The sequence below is a fragment of the Monodelphis domestica genome, chromosome 1, assembly GCF_027887165.1.
Source record: "Monodelphis domestica isolate mMonDom1 chromosome 1, mMonDom1.pri, whole genome shotgun sequence".
Classification (NCBI taxonomy): domain Eukaryota; kingdom Metazoa; phylum Chordata; class Mammalia; order Didelphimorphia; family Didelphidae; genus Monodelphis; species Monodelphis domestica.
This window is the reverse complement of record NC_077227.1, coordinates 400,168,608-400,189,005: the sequence shown is the minus strand read 5'-3', so window position 1 is coordinate 400,189,005 and position 20,398 is coordinate 400,168,608. Positions and strand designations below refer to the sequence as shown.

The 20,398-nt window shown below is 35.6% G+C and overlaps 1 protein-coding gene across 11 annotated transcripts in view; it reads right to left on the bottom strand.

The window, feature by feature from the left end:
• CHD6 (chromodomain helicase DNA binding protein 6) overlaps positions 1-20,398 on the bottom strand; it is a 210,443-nt gene that overhangs the window by 103,634 nt on the left and 86,411 nt on the right. For 6 of the 11 annotated variants that reach the window (XM_007474323.3, XM_007474330.3, XM_007474326.3 and 3 more), the window contains 3 exons: positions 11,087-11,598; positions 10,233-10,380; positions 8,297-8,446 (listed from right to left, as the gene is read on the bottom strand). In XM_007474323.3, the coding sequence (XP_007474385.2) occupies positions 8,297-8,446; positions 10,233-10,380; positions 11,087-11,598 (810 nt within the window). The remainder of the gene's footprint in view (positions 1-8,296; positions 8,447-10,232; positions 10,381-11,086; positions 11,599-20,398) is intronic. The other 5 variants (XM_007474327.3, XM_056811874.1, XM_007474329.3 and 2 more) reach the window with 1 other exon arrangement.

Sequence of the window (20,398 nt, the reverse complement as noted above, 5' to 3'; positions counted from 1 at the left end):
CCCACAACTTTGTTCCTCAATTTGTCCCTGATGTATTACATTCTCTATTATTTTTTGTTTCTTATCTCAAAATGGAACGACTCAACCCCCCCCCTCCCCCCAACGGCCCTTTACTTTTCATATTCGGCTCCCTCTATGACATTTAAAGACAACAACATTCCTTTAGAAATCATTATTATTTAGTCCATTCTAAATAATCAAATGTCTTTACCTTTCTGGGTTTTTCCTGACTCCAGACTTTTAAAATCGACTTAGTTCTGGTCTTTTTTTTTTTTTTTTAATCAGGAATAGTTAAAAGTAATATTCTCCAGGGGCATTTAGGTGGCTTGGTGAATAGAGCCAGGCCTGGAGAAATGAGGTCCTAGGTTCAAATGGGTCCTTAGACACTTTCAAGTTATGACTAAACCTCAAATGTCTAGCCGTTGCCATTCTTCTGCCTTGGAATAGATAGTATCTATTCTAAGACAGAAGGCAAGGTTAAAAAAAAAAGTACTATATTACATTAAAAGACCACATAAAAAACCACATCTACTCTTCCAATAATCCCTAACTCAATTGGATTATACTGTCTTGCAAGATTATTCTTGGATGCTAGTCTTTATCTTTTGCCTTCTGGAGTGTCACACTGCAAGATTTTCTTAGTTTCATACTTAGTTGCTGCCAAGTTTTCTGAGATCCTGAGCTTTTGGTATTAGAACTCTTTAGGTCTACTTGGAATAATTTTTCTTTCACTAAAAAGCACTTTTGACCAACATTTTGGGGAGTTTCTTTCAGGAGGTGATGGTGATTCCTTCCTATTTTTATTCTGCCCGCCACTTCTACTAGCTCTGTATAGTTTTCGTTTATTATTTCTTAAAATGTATTATCCAGATTTTTTGCTTATATGTGTTTTTAGTGACTCATGATTTTTAAATTCTTCCCTCTTTCCAGTAAATACCTTACTTTTAATTCTATTTCTAAAATATTTTGAACTTGTTCTAACATTTATTTTTTCCACTATAATTTTCAGGGAATCTTCATTTCTTAGAAAAGGTTCTCTACCTTTTCTCATTTTAAAAAAATTATATTTTTAAAATTCTCATTTAACAAAAGCAAAAAATATGAGCATTTTCATATGGAAAAAAAGTATCATAGGTAAAACTATAATTCTCAATACTGCTTTATAAAAAATTACAAATTTAATACATTACTATTGAAGCTATCCTGCTATCTATGTTTCCTTCTAGGCATTTAAAAAATGCTTCAATGACCATATTTTCTTTTCTTTTTAGGGGCAATGGGAGATGGTCAAGAAAGGTAATACTATTGTTGGCTCCACTCTCTCTTTCTTGAATGCCAAACCCCTAATAAAGAAAAGAAAAACATAATCTTTGTAAAACACAAGCAATGTCAGGCAAAACAAACTAACACATTTTCCATGTACAAAAACAAATCTTATTTTGCACTGGGCATCCATCATCTCTAAGTCAAAGTGATCAACTTTACATTGTATCTCTCTATTCTACTTTTAGTTCTTTCCTCCAAATTCTAACTACTGTTTATCCTTTCTTCATTTTCTCAAAGACTATTTGTAGTTCTATCGGACAACTTACCCCCTCCCCCACCCCGACATTCTATTTCTAGTTGTAGCCTCACTTATAGAATTGGACTTTGTGCCAGGGCCAGTCTTTCACTCTTGGATGGAATGGTCAGGTCCTGCTTGATCCTGAACTCAATTTGGGGGCTTTTGCTATTGGTTTCTACCATTGTTACATCTGCCCACAAAGTGCTAGCAGGTTAGCTAGCTGAGGTCCACTTGGATTGTCTAGGTTTAGGGTACAATGGTCTTTAAGACCTTCAAGAGATTTTTCAATGCAAAGATGTCATGGACTTCTAGGTCCTTGTCAAGAGTTCTGTCAGCTCTTAACCCTGATCTGTGGTTGAAGTGGTGTAGGTTTCTAACCCTCTCTACTTCTCTTCTTCAGAGCATTGAAGCTCATTGACTATAGGAAGAGAATGCTCTGGATTTCTCCTCAGGGGTTGACCCAGTCTCACCACCACCTTGATCAACATCTTCCTTTAGATCCCAAAGTAGATATTCTAGGATCCTGGGCCCAAGAGCACAAAAAGCAATTTCTATGGAGATTTGGCCTGGCAATTTGTTCATGCAGTGCCACAGCTATTAAAGTTCTTACCATCAAATAGTTCACCAGAAACAGATAAAAGAATCAAATTAAAAGTTAAATCAGAGTAAATGACATTAAAGTGAAGCATGATACTCGACTTTGTCACTGTACATAAGGGTCATGGAATTTTTCCATCTAATTTGTAGCTGAGAATTTTCATATGTGTTGTCTTCTCCATTAGAATGTAAATTTGTTGAGAGCAGAAACTGTCTTGCATTTCTCTTTGAATCATCAATGCTTAGTGCAGTTAAGTGCTTAATAAATGCTTTATTTATTTATTCACTCTCCATCTTGTGTCTCCCCCGAGTATTTCCTACCCCTCCCACTCCATCTTTACCCATCCCACAAAGTTTCATCATCTAGGCACTCTAGGTTTCTTACCTCCTTGGAATAAATTATTACTGGTTTTAGGCATTACTATAGTACAAGTTAGAGTAGAGCAGACTGCTGCTAGCTCTTTCAAAAATTAATATTTGTGGTATCTTTTTTTGTAAATTGCCTAATACCTTTTATCTTTCTTTTCCATGAGCCATCTCTTTGTAAGATATACTGACTCTTTAAGGTTCCTTTCATAAGGAACAGATAAAATGAAAGGAAATAACAGAAAAGGTGCTTTTGTGTAAATTAAAAGATTTGTATCAATTTTTAAAGGAAGACTGCTGCTCTTGTAGATGAATATTTTGATACCTAATTAATTTAAAAAAAACTTTATTTTAACACAATTGCTAAAAATGGGTATGAAGAAATAATTTTGAGATAGGATTTGGACAGTTTGGGAAGGAAAATGATCTATACAGAAGTGAGCACTGATTTGGAACTTGTGAACATGTGGAATGATGCCATGTTTGTGTGGAAATGGCTGAATGTTATGAAGTAGAGAAATGTTTTCTTTTTGAAATTGATACTTTCTTAGTATCAATGCTAGGACAGAAGAGTGGTAAGGGCTAGGCAATTGGAATTAAGTGACTTGCCCAGGATCATACAGCTAGGAAATGCCTGAAGCCAAATTTGAAGCCTAGTCCTCTCAACTCTAGGCCTGGTGTTTCTGTTAAGAAGAGAAATATGATTGTGTAAAAAAAAAAACAATATTAAGGACACTGGAAAGGGGGAACCTTTTTAGAGACTGCAGAACTGAGCCATGATGGATACTTCAGCTAATTTGCAGTCACTTAAGTGAAATGGGTAAAACTTTAAAAATGAGAAATAAACCTGTGGACACAGATAAGGTGTGTTTTTTTTTTTAAGACTATTGACTTAATTTGGGGAGTTGTGACTTTTTAAAAGTCAAAAGTAAGTGACTGAGAATTAGGAGATTCTCAGAATATCATAGTAGAGAAGGCAGCAAAGGAGGGAGAAAAACCTTCAGAGAAGAAAGAGCTGAAGATGGCCAGAGGAGTGAAAAGAGGCTCCCTTGGGACAAAGCAGAGGCTACAAAGAGAAGTTTCAGCTGATGAGTCCTGATTGGCGAGAGACAAGTGAACTCACTGGCCCTAGAACCCAGCTACCAAGGATGGGAGAAAGGTGAAGCTTTTCATAAGGGCTGCTCTCTGCTGCCACTTTTATCTTCAGAAAGAAAAGCAGAGAGGCATCATAGCTACTTTGATAGCCTGGGTTGGAGTGAGGTGCTCTGAGCTCCATCCTGAATGGATGGTGAAATCTTTGGGAAGGGAGTGGGAAACCTCCAGTACTCTGATGGGGAGTGGGGAGGTGGGAAGCAAAGTAGGGAGTGAGGGAATGCATTCATTATTTAGCACTTACAATGTGTAGCATCCAAAAGAGTAATAAATAGTCTGGGTTGTTCTATAGAGCCCAGAGAATCAGTTTGTTGAGCTCTATCATTCTCTGGCTATAGACCTGTGAATGACTTAAGAGCTAACACTTTCTAAATGTCTTTTTTAAGTGTGATGATTACTGAAAAAGCTGCTAAAGACTATGCTCAAGAAAAGAAGATTTCCCTAGATTAAGAGTGGTAAAGATCAATAGTCAGATAGAAAAGAAGTGGTTTCATGTGGTCAAGATGTTCCTAAATGGACACTTGGCACTGAAGCTTGGAAGCTAGAACTGTGTTACCTGAAGCCCATGAGTTGGCACTTCTCACAAGTATTTATATGCTAAGTTTGTACCTACTCTTCATTAAAGCTTTCAGGAGTAAACTGGTGTAAGAGTATAATCCAGGTTTATTTGACTATTGTGATATTTCATGATTTATGTACTTGTTTTAATATATTAGTGTTTCTAATATTGGGGCAGTTAGGTGCCACAGTGGATAGTGTTGGCCCTGGAGTCAAGAAGAATCATCTTTCTGAATTCAAATCTGGCTCCAGACACTAGTAATGTAACTCTGGGAAAGTTACATCATTCTGTTTGCCTTAGTTTCCTCATCTGTAAAATGAACTGGAGAAGGAAATGGCTAATCACTCCAGTGTCTGTGCCAAATGGGATCACAAAGAGTTGGACATGATTAAAAAATGACTGAATATTTATGTCTTTAGTCTTACTATTATCTGAATCTTTCTAACCCAAAAGTCTTCATTAGCCAACAGAATTTCTAAATTCAAAAGTAATTATTTTGATTATGTTAGAAAGCACTGTTTTAGTGCTCTATTTCTGAGAACATAGTTCTGCTAGTGTGAGAGAAGGTTGGAGTAAGTCAAACCCAGAAAAAGAAGTAAGACTTCTTAGAGGCTTAAATAAAATGAATCACTGACAGTGCAGATAGTAAATGCAGGTGGTAGAATGTTATTCTTTACAATAAAGAATTTTTTAAAACAGAAAAAGTGAAAAAAAATATGCAAAACCTATAAACACATTTAGGGAACCTGAAAATATAAACATTCCAAACCTGAGAAAGTGGTAAAGGTATCTTCTCTTTTTTTTTAGAGCCAAGTTCGTTCTTTGCAATTTTTATTTTCAACTGTCTTGTGCTTCTTGTACTTTCCATTTAATAGTTGGGGTCACTCATTGTGCCTTCTGTTTTCGTGGCTCTGCTTACTTCACTCTCCATAGTTCATGAAGATTTTTCAATGTTTCATATTCATCATTTCTTATGATCCAGTAATATTCCCTTACATTCATATACCAAAATTTATTTAGACATTCCTCAATTGTTGAGTATTCATACTTCTACCAACAATGCATTAGTATGTCCATGTTTCTACAACTTCTCAACATTAACTATTCCATCTTTTGTTATCTTTGCCACTTTGCTGGATAAAAGGGAAAATTACAAGGTTGCTTTGATTTGCATTCCTTTTGTTAATAATGCTTTGGAACATCGTTCATATGACTTTTAATAGTTCAGAATTCTTTTCACTGTTTTTTAGCTTCACTGTTGTGCAGGCTTAAGCTAGATGAGAGGGTTTTCTACTGTTTCTCTTTGATGTTTTAATCATTATTCAATTGGTACTGTGTCATTTAAAAATTTTTGCTGGAGTACATGAGTAAGAATTGGGCTCCTCTAAAGGCTTTCCTTATAAACCTATTAACTAGAAAACTAATTATTCTTTCTACTCTAAATGCTGCCACCCAAAATTCCTATAAGACACCTAAATACCTAAGAGTCAACTTCCTCCTCCCTGTTTTTGTAATTATTTTTAGACTTATTTGGTCAATTTAACTCCTCCATCTTACTAAGTTTTTCACTTAATCAACAATATCTCCATATATCACTACTCCATACTCTTTTCCACTACTAAAAGTATAGGAGCCTTCCCTTCTGCATGCCCTCCTGTGGTAGCTTATGTAGTGCTCACTCTAAATTTCCTTATCATTTCAAATCTCTATTAAAAACTACTCTACTTTTTTCTTCCCTTGATACACATCATGACTCCTAAATTGCTATCCACTTACAACCTAGCTCTGCAAAATGTTTATGAGTATTTTTTTGGTAACAGAGGTGACAAACCCAAAGAAATTGCATTACATATGGATAGCTCTTCTTTTTTCTATATTCTTTCTAGCATTTTATTCTGACATCATTTTTTCAGTAGAAATTTTGTTTAAGTTACTATGGTGAATCTTAGATGCAGGATTAACTCATTTATGTCCATGATATTACCACAGAAAGTAAAAGAATGATTAATACAACGACACCATCACATTTATCATTCTACTTTGTTACTCTCAGAAATATTCATAATCCACACATCACTATCATTATTTCATCTATTTTTAACTGTAATGACTCCAAGCAATTGCTTGACATGTCATTCTAGACATATAGCATTTAATTTCCTAAATATAATAGTTTAAGTACTTGTTGCTGGAAAAAGACTGCAAAAAGGCTTAGAGGAATAAGACAGCATAAGTTACATGTGACCAACAGTCCAATAAGGGTGCTTACAAAAGTCAACCAATATTAAGTAATCTTTATGCACCTGATATGGAAGCAAGTGCTACTTTGGAATTGAGGCCTGGGATTTGTTTTTGTCTTTGTAACTTCAGTATTTAGCACAGGGCCTTGCATGTAGTACATGCTTAAAAGTTTCAAAATTGTTGAATTTGAACTCCAAAATTAATTCTAAGTGTCACAACAACCTGCCCACTAAAAGCTTAGAACTAAAAGATTGGGCCAAGGGTGGGAGTGGGCAGCTGGGTGGCTCAGTGTTAATGAACCAGGCCTAGAGATGGAAGGTCTTGGGTTCAAATATGACTTCAGACACTTCCTACTGTGTGACCCTGGGAAAGTCACTTAATCCCCCTTACCCAGCCCTTACCACTTTTCTGCCATGGAACCAATATACCACAGTGTATTAATTCTAAGACAGAAAGGAAGGATTTATTTAAAAAAGAAAGAAAAAGAACTCAGTGAGAAGACAGCAATGAGTTAAACACACATAGACCAATATTAATCACCCAAGTACATGGGGGCAGGATGAATTAAAAACATATTTGGCTTCAAATCTGGCCTCAGACACTTCCCAGCTGTATGACTCTGGGCAAGTCACTTCACCCCCCATTGCCTAGCCCTTACCACTCTTGTGCCTTGTAACCAATACATAGTATTAATTAAAAGACAGAAGGTAAGAGTTTAAAAAAAAATTATCTCTAAGACTCAAATGTTCATCCCTGCCAACGAGGAACATTTTCTTCTGGACTACCTTGACACTTCCTGTTCTTTTGGATTTTTCTAGTGTTTATACATATATGTTGCCAGTCAGGATTGTGGTTACTATTAAGAATACATCACAAGAATTTAAAGGACGATGCCAAATTTGGCTAAAGAAAACACAGAATATAATTCTCAATCAAAGTGATTATAATTAAATGTAAATCACATTTATTAAGAACATAATGTGTGCAGAACTGTGACACGCAGGAGGGGAGATATAGAGCCTGGATAAAGACAAGACCAATCAATGGGTGTATCTCTGAAATTAATATGAAGTAAGAGAATGAGAAAATATGAATAAATGCTAACTAAACTGACCTCCTATAGTTAAAAAAAAAAGCATAAATAAGTTATTAAAAGGGACAAAAATATACAACAGGAAGAACTGGTTTTGGAGTAAGAAAACCTGGGTTTCACCTTGAGAAAAGTCACTTAAGGAAACTGAGACACAGGAAATCTCTAAAATGAAGAGGTTGGACCAGATGATGACTAACGTTCCTATTGGCTCTAAATTCTAGGTTTGAAGTTTGGTAAAGTTTTTATCTTATTCTTTTAAAACAAGGGCATTAATGAATTATAATCTAACAGGGTTCCTCTAGAGCAGGCCAAAATGTCCTTGTGGGAAATGATGGACTATTTAAGGTTGCAGACAATTCTATCTATACAGTAGTAAGTTCAAATGGGTAGGAAGAAAAATTTGTCAGAAAGAATTGTAATGGAAATGGCAATTCACAATATGCTAGATAAAATGGGCCTCTCTTAACAGAGTAGCAGTTTGTATTTTAGGGATTCTAAGGAGGTAGATAAAAGGGTGATTACCAACATCTGCAAATATCCAGGTCCTAATGCCACACAAAGTAATATGTTAGGTTCTATCAAGAACTATAGGAAAGTGGAATAGGCTGTTTAGGAACACGGTGGGTTTCCTCTCTCAAGGGGCAGTTATAAAAACAAAACTGAGAGAAAGAAACCTGGAAGTGAGATACCCTATTTAGTCAGGTCTTATTTCTGGTGACAATACCTCTGCTTGCCAGGCCAAAGTGGAAGCTGAGAGTGCTGAGGTGCGACCAGCCCCCAGAACTGCAATTGTTTCCCCATCATCATCCACCACTTTGAAGTCCAAGTCTTCATTATACTTTCTTCTCTTCACTTGTCGTCCTGAACGCCGTTTCTGCAGAACAAAAAAACTTAATCAGGGAGGAAATTGTTCCTTCTGCCAAAGGCAAGTGTCAGGGGTTTGAGGTCCACAAGATTTAGAAGGAAAGTTCTTTTTCAGAATGGCACAAAACAGTCCAACAAGTTTTATCAGCATTTATCAAGGTGTGTGTGGACTCTTCCCTAGGAAAACCCCATACATGAAACTAAGACTTCACCAAATTGGTGTTTTCACACTTGGTCAAAGAATTCCTTACTGTCTAATGAGTACAGAATCTAACTGGAATCAAAAGCTAATGTACCCCTATCCCTTCCTTTGTGTTATCTTTAAACCTCCATAAAAACTTTCCTACTACAGGCTCAGATTAATTCTTTAACCCTTATTTCCTGTCTTAAAATTGGTTCCAAGGCAGAAGAGTGGTAAGGGCTAAGTAATTGGGGTTAAATGACTTGTCTAGGGTCACATAGCTAGGATGTCTGAGGCCAAATTTGAACGTAGGACCTCCCTCTAAGCCTGGTTCTCTTGCTCTTTATCCACTGAGTCATTTTAGGGTACTTCCAAGCAAGATAACTATAAAGTAATTTTAAGAACTCCCAGGGGGCAGCTGGGTAGCTCAATGGATTGAGAGCAAGGCCTAGAGATGGGAGGTCCTAGGTTCAAATCTGGCCTCAGATACTTCCCAGTTGTGTACACGACCTTGGGCAAGTCACTTAACCCCCATTGCCTAACCCTTACCACTTTTCTGGCGTGGAAAGAATACATAGTATTGATTCCAAGATGGAAGATAAGAGTTAAAAAAAAAAACAAAAACCTCCCAAAGCTACATCTGAAAACCACCTCATTATTCTGTTGTGCTACAACCTTTTAGATTCATGGAAACTACTAGTCTTACGGATCTTAAGCCTCACTGACCTCTACCAATCTCATATGTTCACATTTCTACTTCCTTAGCCTTGCCTTTCCTATTTGCTAAGCCTAAAATGTTTGCCATTTTCTTATTTCTCATCTAATATACAAATTATGAAACCATTACTGTGACTAAAAAATCCATGCATTCCTTTATTTACCAGCATGCTTTTATTAAGCATGCAAGAATATGGACTATCATTAGGTGCTGACTCAATCCTGCTCTCTAAGGTAATCCTTATGGCTATATATCTATAATTCTACGTTCCTATGAGTCACACAGTCTCAGAGACTTTTGAGATTTAGGAAAAATCCACAAAAGACTGGAATTGAATGATCATAACTAGTCCATTAAAAACAGAATAGCCAAATAAGATAGCTGGAGGCACTTCAAGAAATTTAGAACTTATAGGATTTTCAGAACAAACTGAAGATTAAGTTCCATTTGGGAAGGGCTGTTTTTTGTTTTTGTCTTTGTATTCCCAGATCCCACCACAGTACCCTACACATAAGATTGATTAAAGTTTGTTGAACCAAAGGAAAAATAAGACAACTCAATCTATAAGGTGGGGAAAGCCCTACCTAAAGAAATATTCACCAGGATATTGTATTTTAGTGGGCAATTAAATTGGTTTGGGTGAACTTCTCAACTGTTATGGAATAAGGAGCACATTCATATGCCTAGCCCAACATTTAAGGCATTCAGATTTTATAGTGATAGTAAACTTTAAAATTCTTAGAAGGATATAATTCTCTCTTCAAAGAACACTAAAAGGGCACTGAGAAAAGGCCTATTCACCACTTCCTGAATCTTTGACCAACCAGAAGCAGGAATAAATGAGAAAAAAAATGGCAAGAAGCTATCATCCAATGTAGTTCCTAGTCATAGCTATACCTGGCTGTCAGCAGACTCAGTGGATTCCTCTGTGTTCCGTAGAGATGGACTCAGTAGCCCTTGATCCAGCTCTAGGCTTTCCACTGATATATCATTTTTCCTTTTTCCTTTCTTCCTCTTCTCTACTGGAGTTGGTCCTTGCTCTTTGCTATAAGGAAAAAATTAAGAGTTAAACTTTATGACATAATGAATTAAATATCTTGGTCAGTTTTTAAAACTAATATCAAATATGAACATAGATTGTAAATACTGCTTACTCATAATGATACACAGGCTGGGAAGTGGTTAAGAAAATGTATATTGGGGGCAGCTGGGTGGCTCAGTGGACTGAGAGCCAGGCCTAGAGACGGGAGGTCCTAGGTTCAAATTTGGCCCCAGACAGGTCCTATCTGTCGTGTGACCCTAGGCAAGTCACTTAACCCCCATTGCCTAACCCTTACCATTCTTCTGCCTTGGAACCAATACACAATATTGATTCTAAGATGGAAGGTAAGGGTTTTTAAAAAAATGTATATTAAAGTCTGGCCAAAAAAATCCTGAAACAAAACAAACAGATTATTATGGTCACAAGGCCAAAAGGATATTAATAAGATTGTAGTTCTTCATCAAAATAGAAAAGTTTTGCTTATATTTAATATTGGCAAAAGTCTTTTCAAGATTTACTGGTCTATTTGGAAGACATAGGTATTCCTGGGTCAGATCCTTAAAATTAAAGCCATAGATACTTCAACTTCTTTTCATTTCATTTGGCCTACATGCAATCCTCATATGCCAAAGTAAGCCACAGTTTACATTTCCAGACTCACTGGAGAAAGAGATAAAGAATAATAATTACTAGAAAGGAAGATGCCAACCTGGCCTTCTTGGTTTTCATCTTCTGTGCAGAATCTGTGCTACCCCTTTTTTCTTTAGGATCCTTGGACATTTTGGGTTCTCTCGGTTTCCTAGATTTCTTAATAGCCTCCTTTTGTTTCGGCTCTTTCTGCTTTTTAGGCTCTTTGGCCTTTCTGGGTTCTTTTGGTTCTTTAGGTTCTCTCTTCCTCTTTGGTTTAGGTTCCTTATCCTTGACTCCTTTCTCCACAGCCTCTTGTTCACTAGGATCCTTTTTCTTCCGTTTCTTCTTCACCCCAGTGCCTCCACCTCCACTGTCCTCCATCCCATTATGGGATGTCATTTTCCTAGGAAAAAGGTTATCAACTTCTTCAGCTGAATAAAGGTCCTTCTCAATGATACAGTGACTGGCCAAATCTGTAATTTTCTCTTCTTGATCAGGGCTGCTAACAAATGAAGGCTGAGACTTGTACTCACAAGTGACAGAGGCATCAGACATTGGGGAGTGACTCAGAACTTTTAAATTTGACAACTGCTGGATATAAGACAAAAAGAAAAGATTAATCCCTCAAATACTTAAAGATTTTTTATAAGCATAAATTCATACAGAGAGTTTCTGTTAGCAAATTTTACAAGTGACAAGTTAAAATCAACAAAACCTGAGATTCTATGGGTTCTGGTAGGTATAGCTACAAAAGATAATGAGTCATATTCTTCTGAAGGGCACCTACCATTCTCTTCCACCAGAATGTCTCTTGTGCCAATGTCAAACACTTTAACAGGCTATGTTGTCCTAACCCAGTATGGCATCTGTTATCCTTATCTCTTATCTTAATTTGTAGGTAAAAAAGAAATAAATGTGGATATATTATCAGGAAGAGGGAAAATGACTGGATTCCATTTAGGCTCTATTATATTATTCTCTATGAAATTTACCCTCTTTACTTCCTTGTCCAAACATAAAAGAGGCAAAGAGAATATAGTAATATACTTATAAATGGAAAACAAGGTAAACAAAATTAATTTTGCTATTTTAAAATTATAGCGCATTTCTGAACAGAAAGAACATTACCTAGCTTCAATAATCCATCAATTAATAAGCATTTATTAAGTACCCACAATACACGAGGGAGCTGTGTTAAGTGGCTGGAACACAAACACAAAAATAAAAGGGTCCCTGACTCCGAGGAGCTTACACTATATTGGGGAAGATAATACATATATATAAGTAAGCAGAAAATAAATACAAAGTAATATTGGTGGAGGAGAAGAAATGAACAGGAAAGACAGATTGGGAAAGGCTTTCTCCAAACAATGGGAGTTGAACTGAAGAAGTAGTTACTCTAAGAGGAAGTGACAAAAGAGTGCATCATCAGTGTGAAGAATGGCTAGTGGCAAGGCATGGAGACAGGAAATGGAATGTTCTATGTGAGAAACAGGAAGGCACCAATTGAGCTAGAACATGGAAAGTGAGGAAGGGAGAAAAGCATAAAGGGATAATTGGGTTAGAAAGGTAGGTTGGAGTTGGGTTATGAGGGCTTTAAAAGACAAAGAGAGATAATAGATTAATCTGTAGAAAATAAGAAGACACTTAAATTTATCAAGTAAACCAGACCTGTGCTTTGGGAAAACCTCTAAAGGCATAGCATACAGCACTACATATGTAGTGTGCTTTTATACTTCATATTTTTGGACAAGGAAGTAAAGAAGAGAAATCTTGGGGGAATAAGACAATAAAGCCTGAGCAGGAACCAATCTTATTACCTCTGCAGAATATTTTATCCATGTTCAGTTCTCTTTAACTCTTCAAACTAAGAGATAAGCTTAAGAAATGCCATCCAGGATTAGGAAAGCATACCTAGTATTTTCTGTTTTGGATGGACTAGAAAGGGAAACAATGAATCAGGGAGATGAATTGGGAGTCTACTACAATGCATCAGGTAAAAAGATATGAAGGCCTGAACTAGATTGCTGACCACCTAAACAAGAGGGATAGGAGAGATGATATGGTGGTAGAAATTACAAGATTTGTTAATGATTACAAATGTGGAATGCGATACTACTGAGTTTGCAATCCTAGATAAATAGAAGTATGATAATACCTTTGACAGAAATAGAGAAGCTCAGAAAAGGGGTGGACTTTTTGGGAAACATAACGAATTTATTTTTGGACATAGTGATTTTGAATTGCCTATGGAACATCTAGATTGAAATCAGAACTGGCAATTAAGAAATCATTACTGCTTTTGGAGAATATAGCTTCAATCAATGAGTTCAAAAGCACAGGCTGCAAAGAACTGAAAAATGATAAGAGAAGACGAGGCAACAAGTACAGTTTTTTTCCTCTAAAAGTTTATTTTGAAATAAAGAAAAATTATAAGGTGAAATCTTGAGGAGTTGGTAGGGTTTTTTAAAAGGCTGGGGGAGATTTGGGAATTAGTCATAAGACTTAGCTCGAAATAATTTTTGATTGATTCCAAAACAAAATACGTATTTTAAAAAATGAAGATGTGTTAGCACTGAGGATATTTTAAAGACCATGCCAAAGGTCATGAAGGAAATTGAAAGCTATTATAAAAATGTTTTAATTTATTTTAAATTGAGACTGAAGATAACACTAATTTTATAAATCCACAGTCTGGCATGTTCAACAACAAAAAAAGGTTAAATCATACTTCATTATATATTTGTATTATATCAGAAGCTTGTTACACACACATAATTGCATAACTAGGACAAGATAATTGACTAGGTTTAAATTACGGATCACAGTGGAGAGGCTAAGTGGATGAAGAATCAGGCTTTGAGACAGGAGGTCCTGGATAAACCCATGTGAAAATGTGACCTCAGATACTTCCTAGCTGTATGACTCTGAACAACTCACTTAGCCCCATTGGTCTAAATACAGATGTCCGTTTCTACATTGCAGGAGTTAGAGTGGCATTCCTGAGGTCTGGAAAAATCACAAAAAATTTTTTTAGCTTTAATATTCTTTTCATAGACTTTGACTATTTTAACTTAAAAAAAGAAATTACATGTATTTATGATATTAAAAGAAAAAAGTTGATATTGTACAATACTATACAGGTATTTTGTGCATATCTGAATTTGTAAAATTTTTTTTGCTGGCCTCTGTTGGCCTTCATGTCGCAACTGTGGCTTCTGCAAAATTCCCCCCCAAACTCCCATTTAATTTCTTATGCTGATCCCTGATACGCATAAACCATGATGGGCAAAGTCACAATGTGGAAAGGATTCCAGTATTAAGGCAAAATGTGTATCTATGTAGATTATTTTTAATATATATGTAAAATATGCTATATGTGTATATCTATACACATGTACATATATGACACCTTAAGGATGAGGCAGAACAGCTACCTTTAAAAAAGTTTTTTTTAAACCTATAGGAGTGCCAAATGACTATGGTTCAACATCAGTTCTTCTGACTTCAAATCCTATTGCTTTTTCTACTTAAAACACACCCTCATCAATGAGATCTTAGAATGTAAGTTTACCAGTATGAAAGTGGCATTTATACAATTTGGTGTGTCTGTCTGTCTCCTGCTTCCTTCCCATCCCCCTTTACTATTGGAAGTTAATTCCTCAAAATAGAAAATAGTCCACATGGCAAAATATCATCAATTTTTAAAACCATGACTATTTGCTGCTCAGTTTTAAAGTTAAGAGAGCTATTAATAATCACTTATCACTCACTATTACTATAACCCTGTACCTTATATTGAGGAAAGATAAAGGGAGATAGTACAATAATCAAAATGCCAGTGGTTATCAACATAGAATTAGATAGTCATAACCCAATTCTTAGGGGAAAATAATGTTTCTTATTGTTTTGTTTTGTTTTTTTTTGCTTAACTATATTTCACAAGGAAGATTTCTGTGGGAGAATAATGGGGAAATGACAGCATTAAAAAAAGCATTTCAAAACAAAGAAACAATGAAAAAGAGTGGGGGTCTTCTAATAAAAGATACTAAAATGACCTGGAATGCCACATTTAGACAAAAACAACTCTGTGTGTTCATATTCTTTGACTCAAGAGATTATACAATTGGGACTATCTGTGAGAAGGTTATTGACAACAAGAAAAAGTATCTGTACATATTCCCAGTGATATTATTTGTGATAAAAAGTTAGAAACAAGATATGCACTCAGCAATAGGGGAATGGCTAACAAATTATGGTATAAAAATTTAATGGAATCATTACCTTCAGCAATAAATACTGAGCAACAACAAAACTGGTCAAATACAACAGTCAATATTAGTGCAATATTATCAAATTGTTGTTACTGTTCAGTCATTTCAGGAATGTCAGATTCTTTTTGACCTCACTTGGGATTTTTTTGGCAAAGATATTAGAGTAGCTTACCATTTCCTTCTCTAGCTCATTTTATAGGTGAGGAAATGGAGGCAAACAGAGTTAAGTGACTTACCTAGAGTCATACCACTAGTAAAAATGTCAGCTAGTAATGCTGAATTTGAACTCAGGAAGATGAGTCTTCCTGATTCCAAGGCCTGCATCAAATCAATCCACTGTACCACCTGCCTGCTCCACATCAAATTTAAAGGTCAAATTTTCCTGTTAACAACTGACAGACCTTTACAGAAATGTACTTTCTAAGTGGTATTGTTGAGAAGTATCAATTTGACAAAAATGTCAAAACAATTTTAAAAAATTTAAATTCTATGAAAATCAGAACAAAAAACCCCTGTCTGGTTACTGGGAGAAGACTGGGGAAATTGATCAATGCAACAAAAATGAGAACCCAGAAATAGAACTCAGTTAATATAAAAAGATTTATGCATTAGAAAAATTCAAATTAAAATAACACTGAGGTACCACCTATCAGATTGGCCAATGAGACAATAAAGGAAAGCAATAAAATGTTGGAGGGGATATAGCAAAATTGGGATACTAATGCATTGTTGGTGGAGTTGTGAAATGATCCAACCATTCTGGAGAGCAATTCAGAAATATGCCCAAAGGCCTATAAAACTTTGATCCAGCAATACCACTACTAGGTCTTTATCCCAAAGACATAAAAAAAGAAGAAGAAAAGGACTCACTTATACAAAAATATTTATAGCAGCTCTTTTTGTAGTGGCCAAGAATTGGAAATTGAGGGGACATCCATCAACTAGGAAATGACTGAACAAATTTTGGCATATGATGGTGATGGAAAACTATAGTGCTGGAAGAAATGATAAACAGGATGATTTCAGAAAAAGCTGGAAAGAGCTACATGAATTGATGCAGAGGGAAAATAAGCAGAATCTAGAGAACATTGTTACACAGTAATATTGTATGATCAACTGTGAAAAAATTTGCTAGCAAATTCTCAGTAATACAACAAAACAAGACAATTCTAAATGTCTTATGACAAAGAATGTTGTCCAGCTTCAGAGAAAGAACTGTTGGAGTCAAACTATAGATCAAAGCACACTATTTTTCACTTTGTTTATTTTGGTTTTTTTATTTGGTTGTTTTGGCTTTTATATGAGCATTGTCTTAAAACAATGAACAATATGGAAGTAAGTTTTATGATAATGCATGTATAACCCAGACTAAATTGCTCATCATTGCCAGGAGGGAGGAGGGAAGAAAGAAAGACAATTTGGATCTTGTAATTTTGGGAAGTGTATGTTGCAAATTGTTATTACAATTACAATTGGGGAAATATTTTTGAATAAAGCTATAATATATAACAGTTTATATATGATAATGCTTCCACTAAAAAAACTTGAAAAGAAATTAAATAAAGTATATCCTCCTACCCTGCCCCAAGGATCATATTGTCTTAGTAATATAAAAAAGGGGGGAGCAGGATATTTGTCTCAACTGTGGAGGGCCATTTTTAAATCACCATACATACAAACTGACAGATTTGCTTAAATAAAGATGATTTTTTTTAAAAAAAATTACCACTGTCATAGAAAACTATCAGGTTAAGGGAGGATTCCCTATAGATATAGTCTTTCTTTTCTTTTTGGTGATACTCGATTTCCAGTCTTCAGTTACATGACTCAGTTATAAAGCAAAAGAGATTCAAACTAATTTATAGGATAATAGTATAATAATATGATGACAGACAATAATAAGCATTTTATTGGCTACAAAATTAAATTCAAAATAAAAAATTCAAAAAACTTCTTTCTGAAGATCACAAAACATACATGCATCAAAAATGTATAACATCATTTTAAAGTACATAAATATGATACCTATCTCTAACACTAGAAATCATGTTTCCATAATTTTTTTGAATTTCCTATATTCTCTGCTCTGATGTGTTCTCTGTTATCTTCAGAGAAAGAAGAAAAAAATCCAAGGATATGGATATTATTTTGTTAATTCCACACAAGAAAGAAAAAAACTCTTACGTCATGTCTTTTAATAGGAATTATTCCAGATTTTTTTTTAAGTTGAGGAAGTACATAAAATGTCTATTGTTATTGGTGTATATATGGGACAGAAGGATAGGAAAAGAAAGATCATTATGCTATTGGAGGCAATAAAGTAGGATCACTGCTGGGGGCCGTCAAACCACAATTTCTTGACACAGTCACATATAGAGGCCAAGAGGTCACAAAGTGGCTCCTTGGCAGGATGAAGACACCCACTCAGCCCCCCTTCTGTGTGACTTCTCTCACCAACATTCCTTATTATTACAATTGCTATGATTATTGTTCTCTCCCCAGCTTCAGGAAAAATAATATAAGGGCAAAATGCTTGCACATTATTCCCTCAGAATACCACAAAAAGATCATACTCACAAAACCAAACCCCAAAAAACTATCATGGGTTAACTTCTGCTTATGCATATAACTTTTTTTTTAAAACCCGCACCTTCCATCTTGGAATCAATACTGTGTATTGGTTTCAAGGCAGAAGAGCGGTAATGGCTAGGCAATGGGGGTTAAGTGGCTTGCTCAGGGTCACACAGCTGGGAAGGGTCTGAGGCCAAATTTGAACCTAGGATCTCCCGTCTCTAGGCCTGGCTCTCAATCCACTGAGCTACCCAGCTGCCCCTATGCATATAATTCTTAACAAAGCTGAGCTCAGAAACTCCCCACTCCCATGCACAGAACAAATTCTTCTAAGCTAATCCATCAATCATTTTAGGGAGAGGCCTATATACCATGGCTCAGTGACTCGATTTACCAACTGAAATCAATCTTGGGAACTCCCCGTGAAGCTCTGAAAAAAAAGATTAGTTTAGTATTAAAACTGAGTTGTGTTTCTATTACCCCTTTGATCCCTCGACTTGGCTGCCATGTTTGTCGATTGTCTCTAGAACTTCTGATTATCTATTTTTATTAAAAGTAACAAATGATTTTCTTTGATTGTCCACAAGTTCAAGCACCTCACAAGTTAATGAGAAAACTAACCTCTAGCTATTCTACCTATGATGAAATCATTTATCCTTTGCAAAAGCTTTGCAAATCCTGTCAGAATCAATAGTAACAATATAGAATGATCACAGAATGTTAATCAAACGATTTGTTAAAAGTTAATATGTCACTTACCCAATTATCTGCATTTGAACACGTACGTTGAATAATGTAGCTGTATGCCAAAAAGTATGTAATCTTTGGGATACAAAAATAAACCAACCCTGGGCCTAGTGGAAGCAGTTCCATACAAAGCTTGGCCCCAGTCTGACACACATAGCTGTCTTCCATCACTCATTTATGTCTTTGCTGACACACCTAACTGAGAACCCTTGAAGCCATGAGCAAGGCTGGCCCTGAGCTCTTGGCAAATCACCATCTTAATTTTTCTTCATCTGTAGAATAATTTAAGAGTCGACATTTTCATTTCATTTCTTTAATGATTAGAGGGCTAAAATTTTGATCTTATTATTTTATCTGAGGCCAGAACAATTTTTATCTGTGCTGAAGTGTAACTGGTTCTTTAGATTATGAGCAACTAAGGAATAGGAAGGAATAGTTTTCTATTACATCAAGTCTAAATTTTCTTATTTCAAACTACTTCCTAATGTTGTTTGGCCCCAGATCATGCTTAATTAATCTCTTACTCATGACAGCCCTTCAGGGTTGTTATCATACAGTTATCATACCCTTCCCTACCACACAGTTTTCTCTTCTCCAGGGAATTCTATTTCCTTCAGTCCATTCTCATATGGCATGAACTTTACCACGCCAGTTGCTGCCTTCTGTACTATTTCTAGCTTATCAATGTCCTTCCTAAATGAAATATGTTATTCAAAACTGATCACAATATTTAAATAAATGGGATAAATTATCTTGTAATTGATGTTATTTTTCTATTAAATAAAATTAAACCTATGACTGTACCAGCATTTCTAGCTACTCTAACATTACTTTTCTAGCTACTACAGTACTTTCTGGAACTGCCACTCAGTAGTTTAACCTTTATAAGGATAGGCACTTTCTTTTCTTTCTTTTCATCTTCATATCCCCTAAAGTTAGCCCAGTAATTTGCACAAGAGGTGCTCAATAATAAATGCTTGTTGAATTGAGTTGCTCTGTAACTGTTTATTGACTCATAACCCCATAGTCTACTAAAACTACCTGGTCTTTTTTCAGAAAAATGTTCTGTATGCATATCTTCCCAATCTTCTACTTATAAGTTTGATCTTTTGAACCCAAATGTAAGACTTTACTTTATTCCTATTCAATTGTCTTATTTCATTTAGTCCAACATTCTAGGCCATTGAGATCCTTAGGAATCCTGCCATCCAACATGTTAGCTATCCATACTAGTTTTGATTTGTCTGTTAAGTGATATACATCCCACCTTTGCCTTTATCCAAGTCACTGATGAAATAAATAAGCCCAAGCTAGGGATACTCCAAGAGACCTCCTCTCAAACTGAAACCTAATCATTAACTACTCTTTGGATCTGGTCAGCTGAACAATTTGAATCCACCTAACATATACTATGAATTGCTACATAAAAAAAGCACCAGACTCATGTCAAAACCTTTGCTAAAATGTAGATAAATGAAATATACAACAAGCTGCCAATCTATTCTTCTTTTAACCCATCAAAAAAAGGAAATGAGAGTATTAGTCTAGCATGGTCTGTTCTTGATGAAACCATACTGGTTCTTTTGTGACAACTTCCTTTTTCAGATGTTCACTAACCATTCATCCCTTTAATTCAATTATCTAAAAACGTCCCAGGAATTAAGTTAAGCTCACTGGTCTAGAGTATGAAGAGTACATTTTCTTCTCATTTTGGAAATTTAGGTTTTTTGGCTTTCTTCCATCCTTCAGTACACTGTCTACTCTCTACATCTCTGTGATCTTTCAAAGATAACTGACAA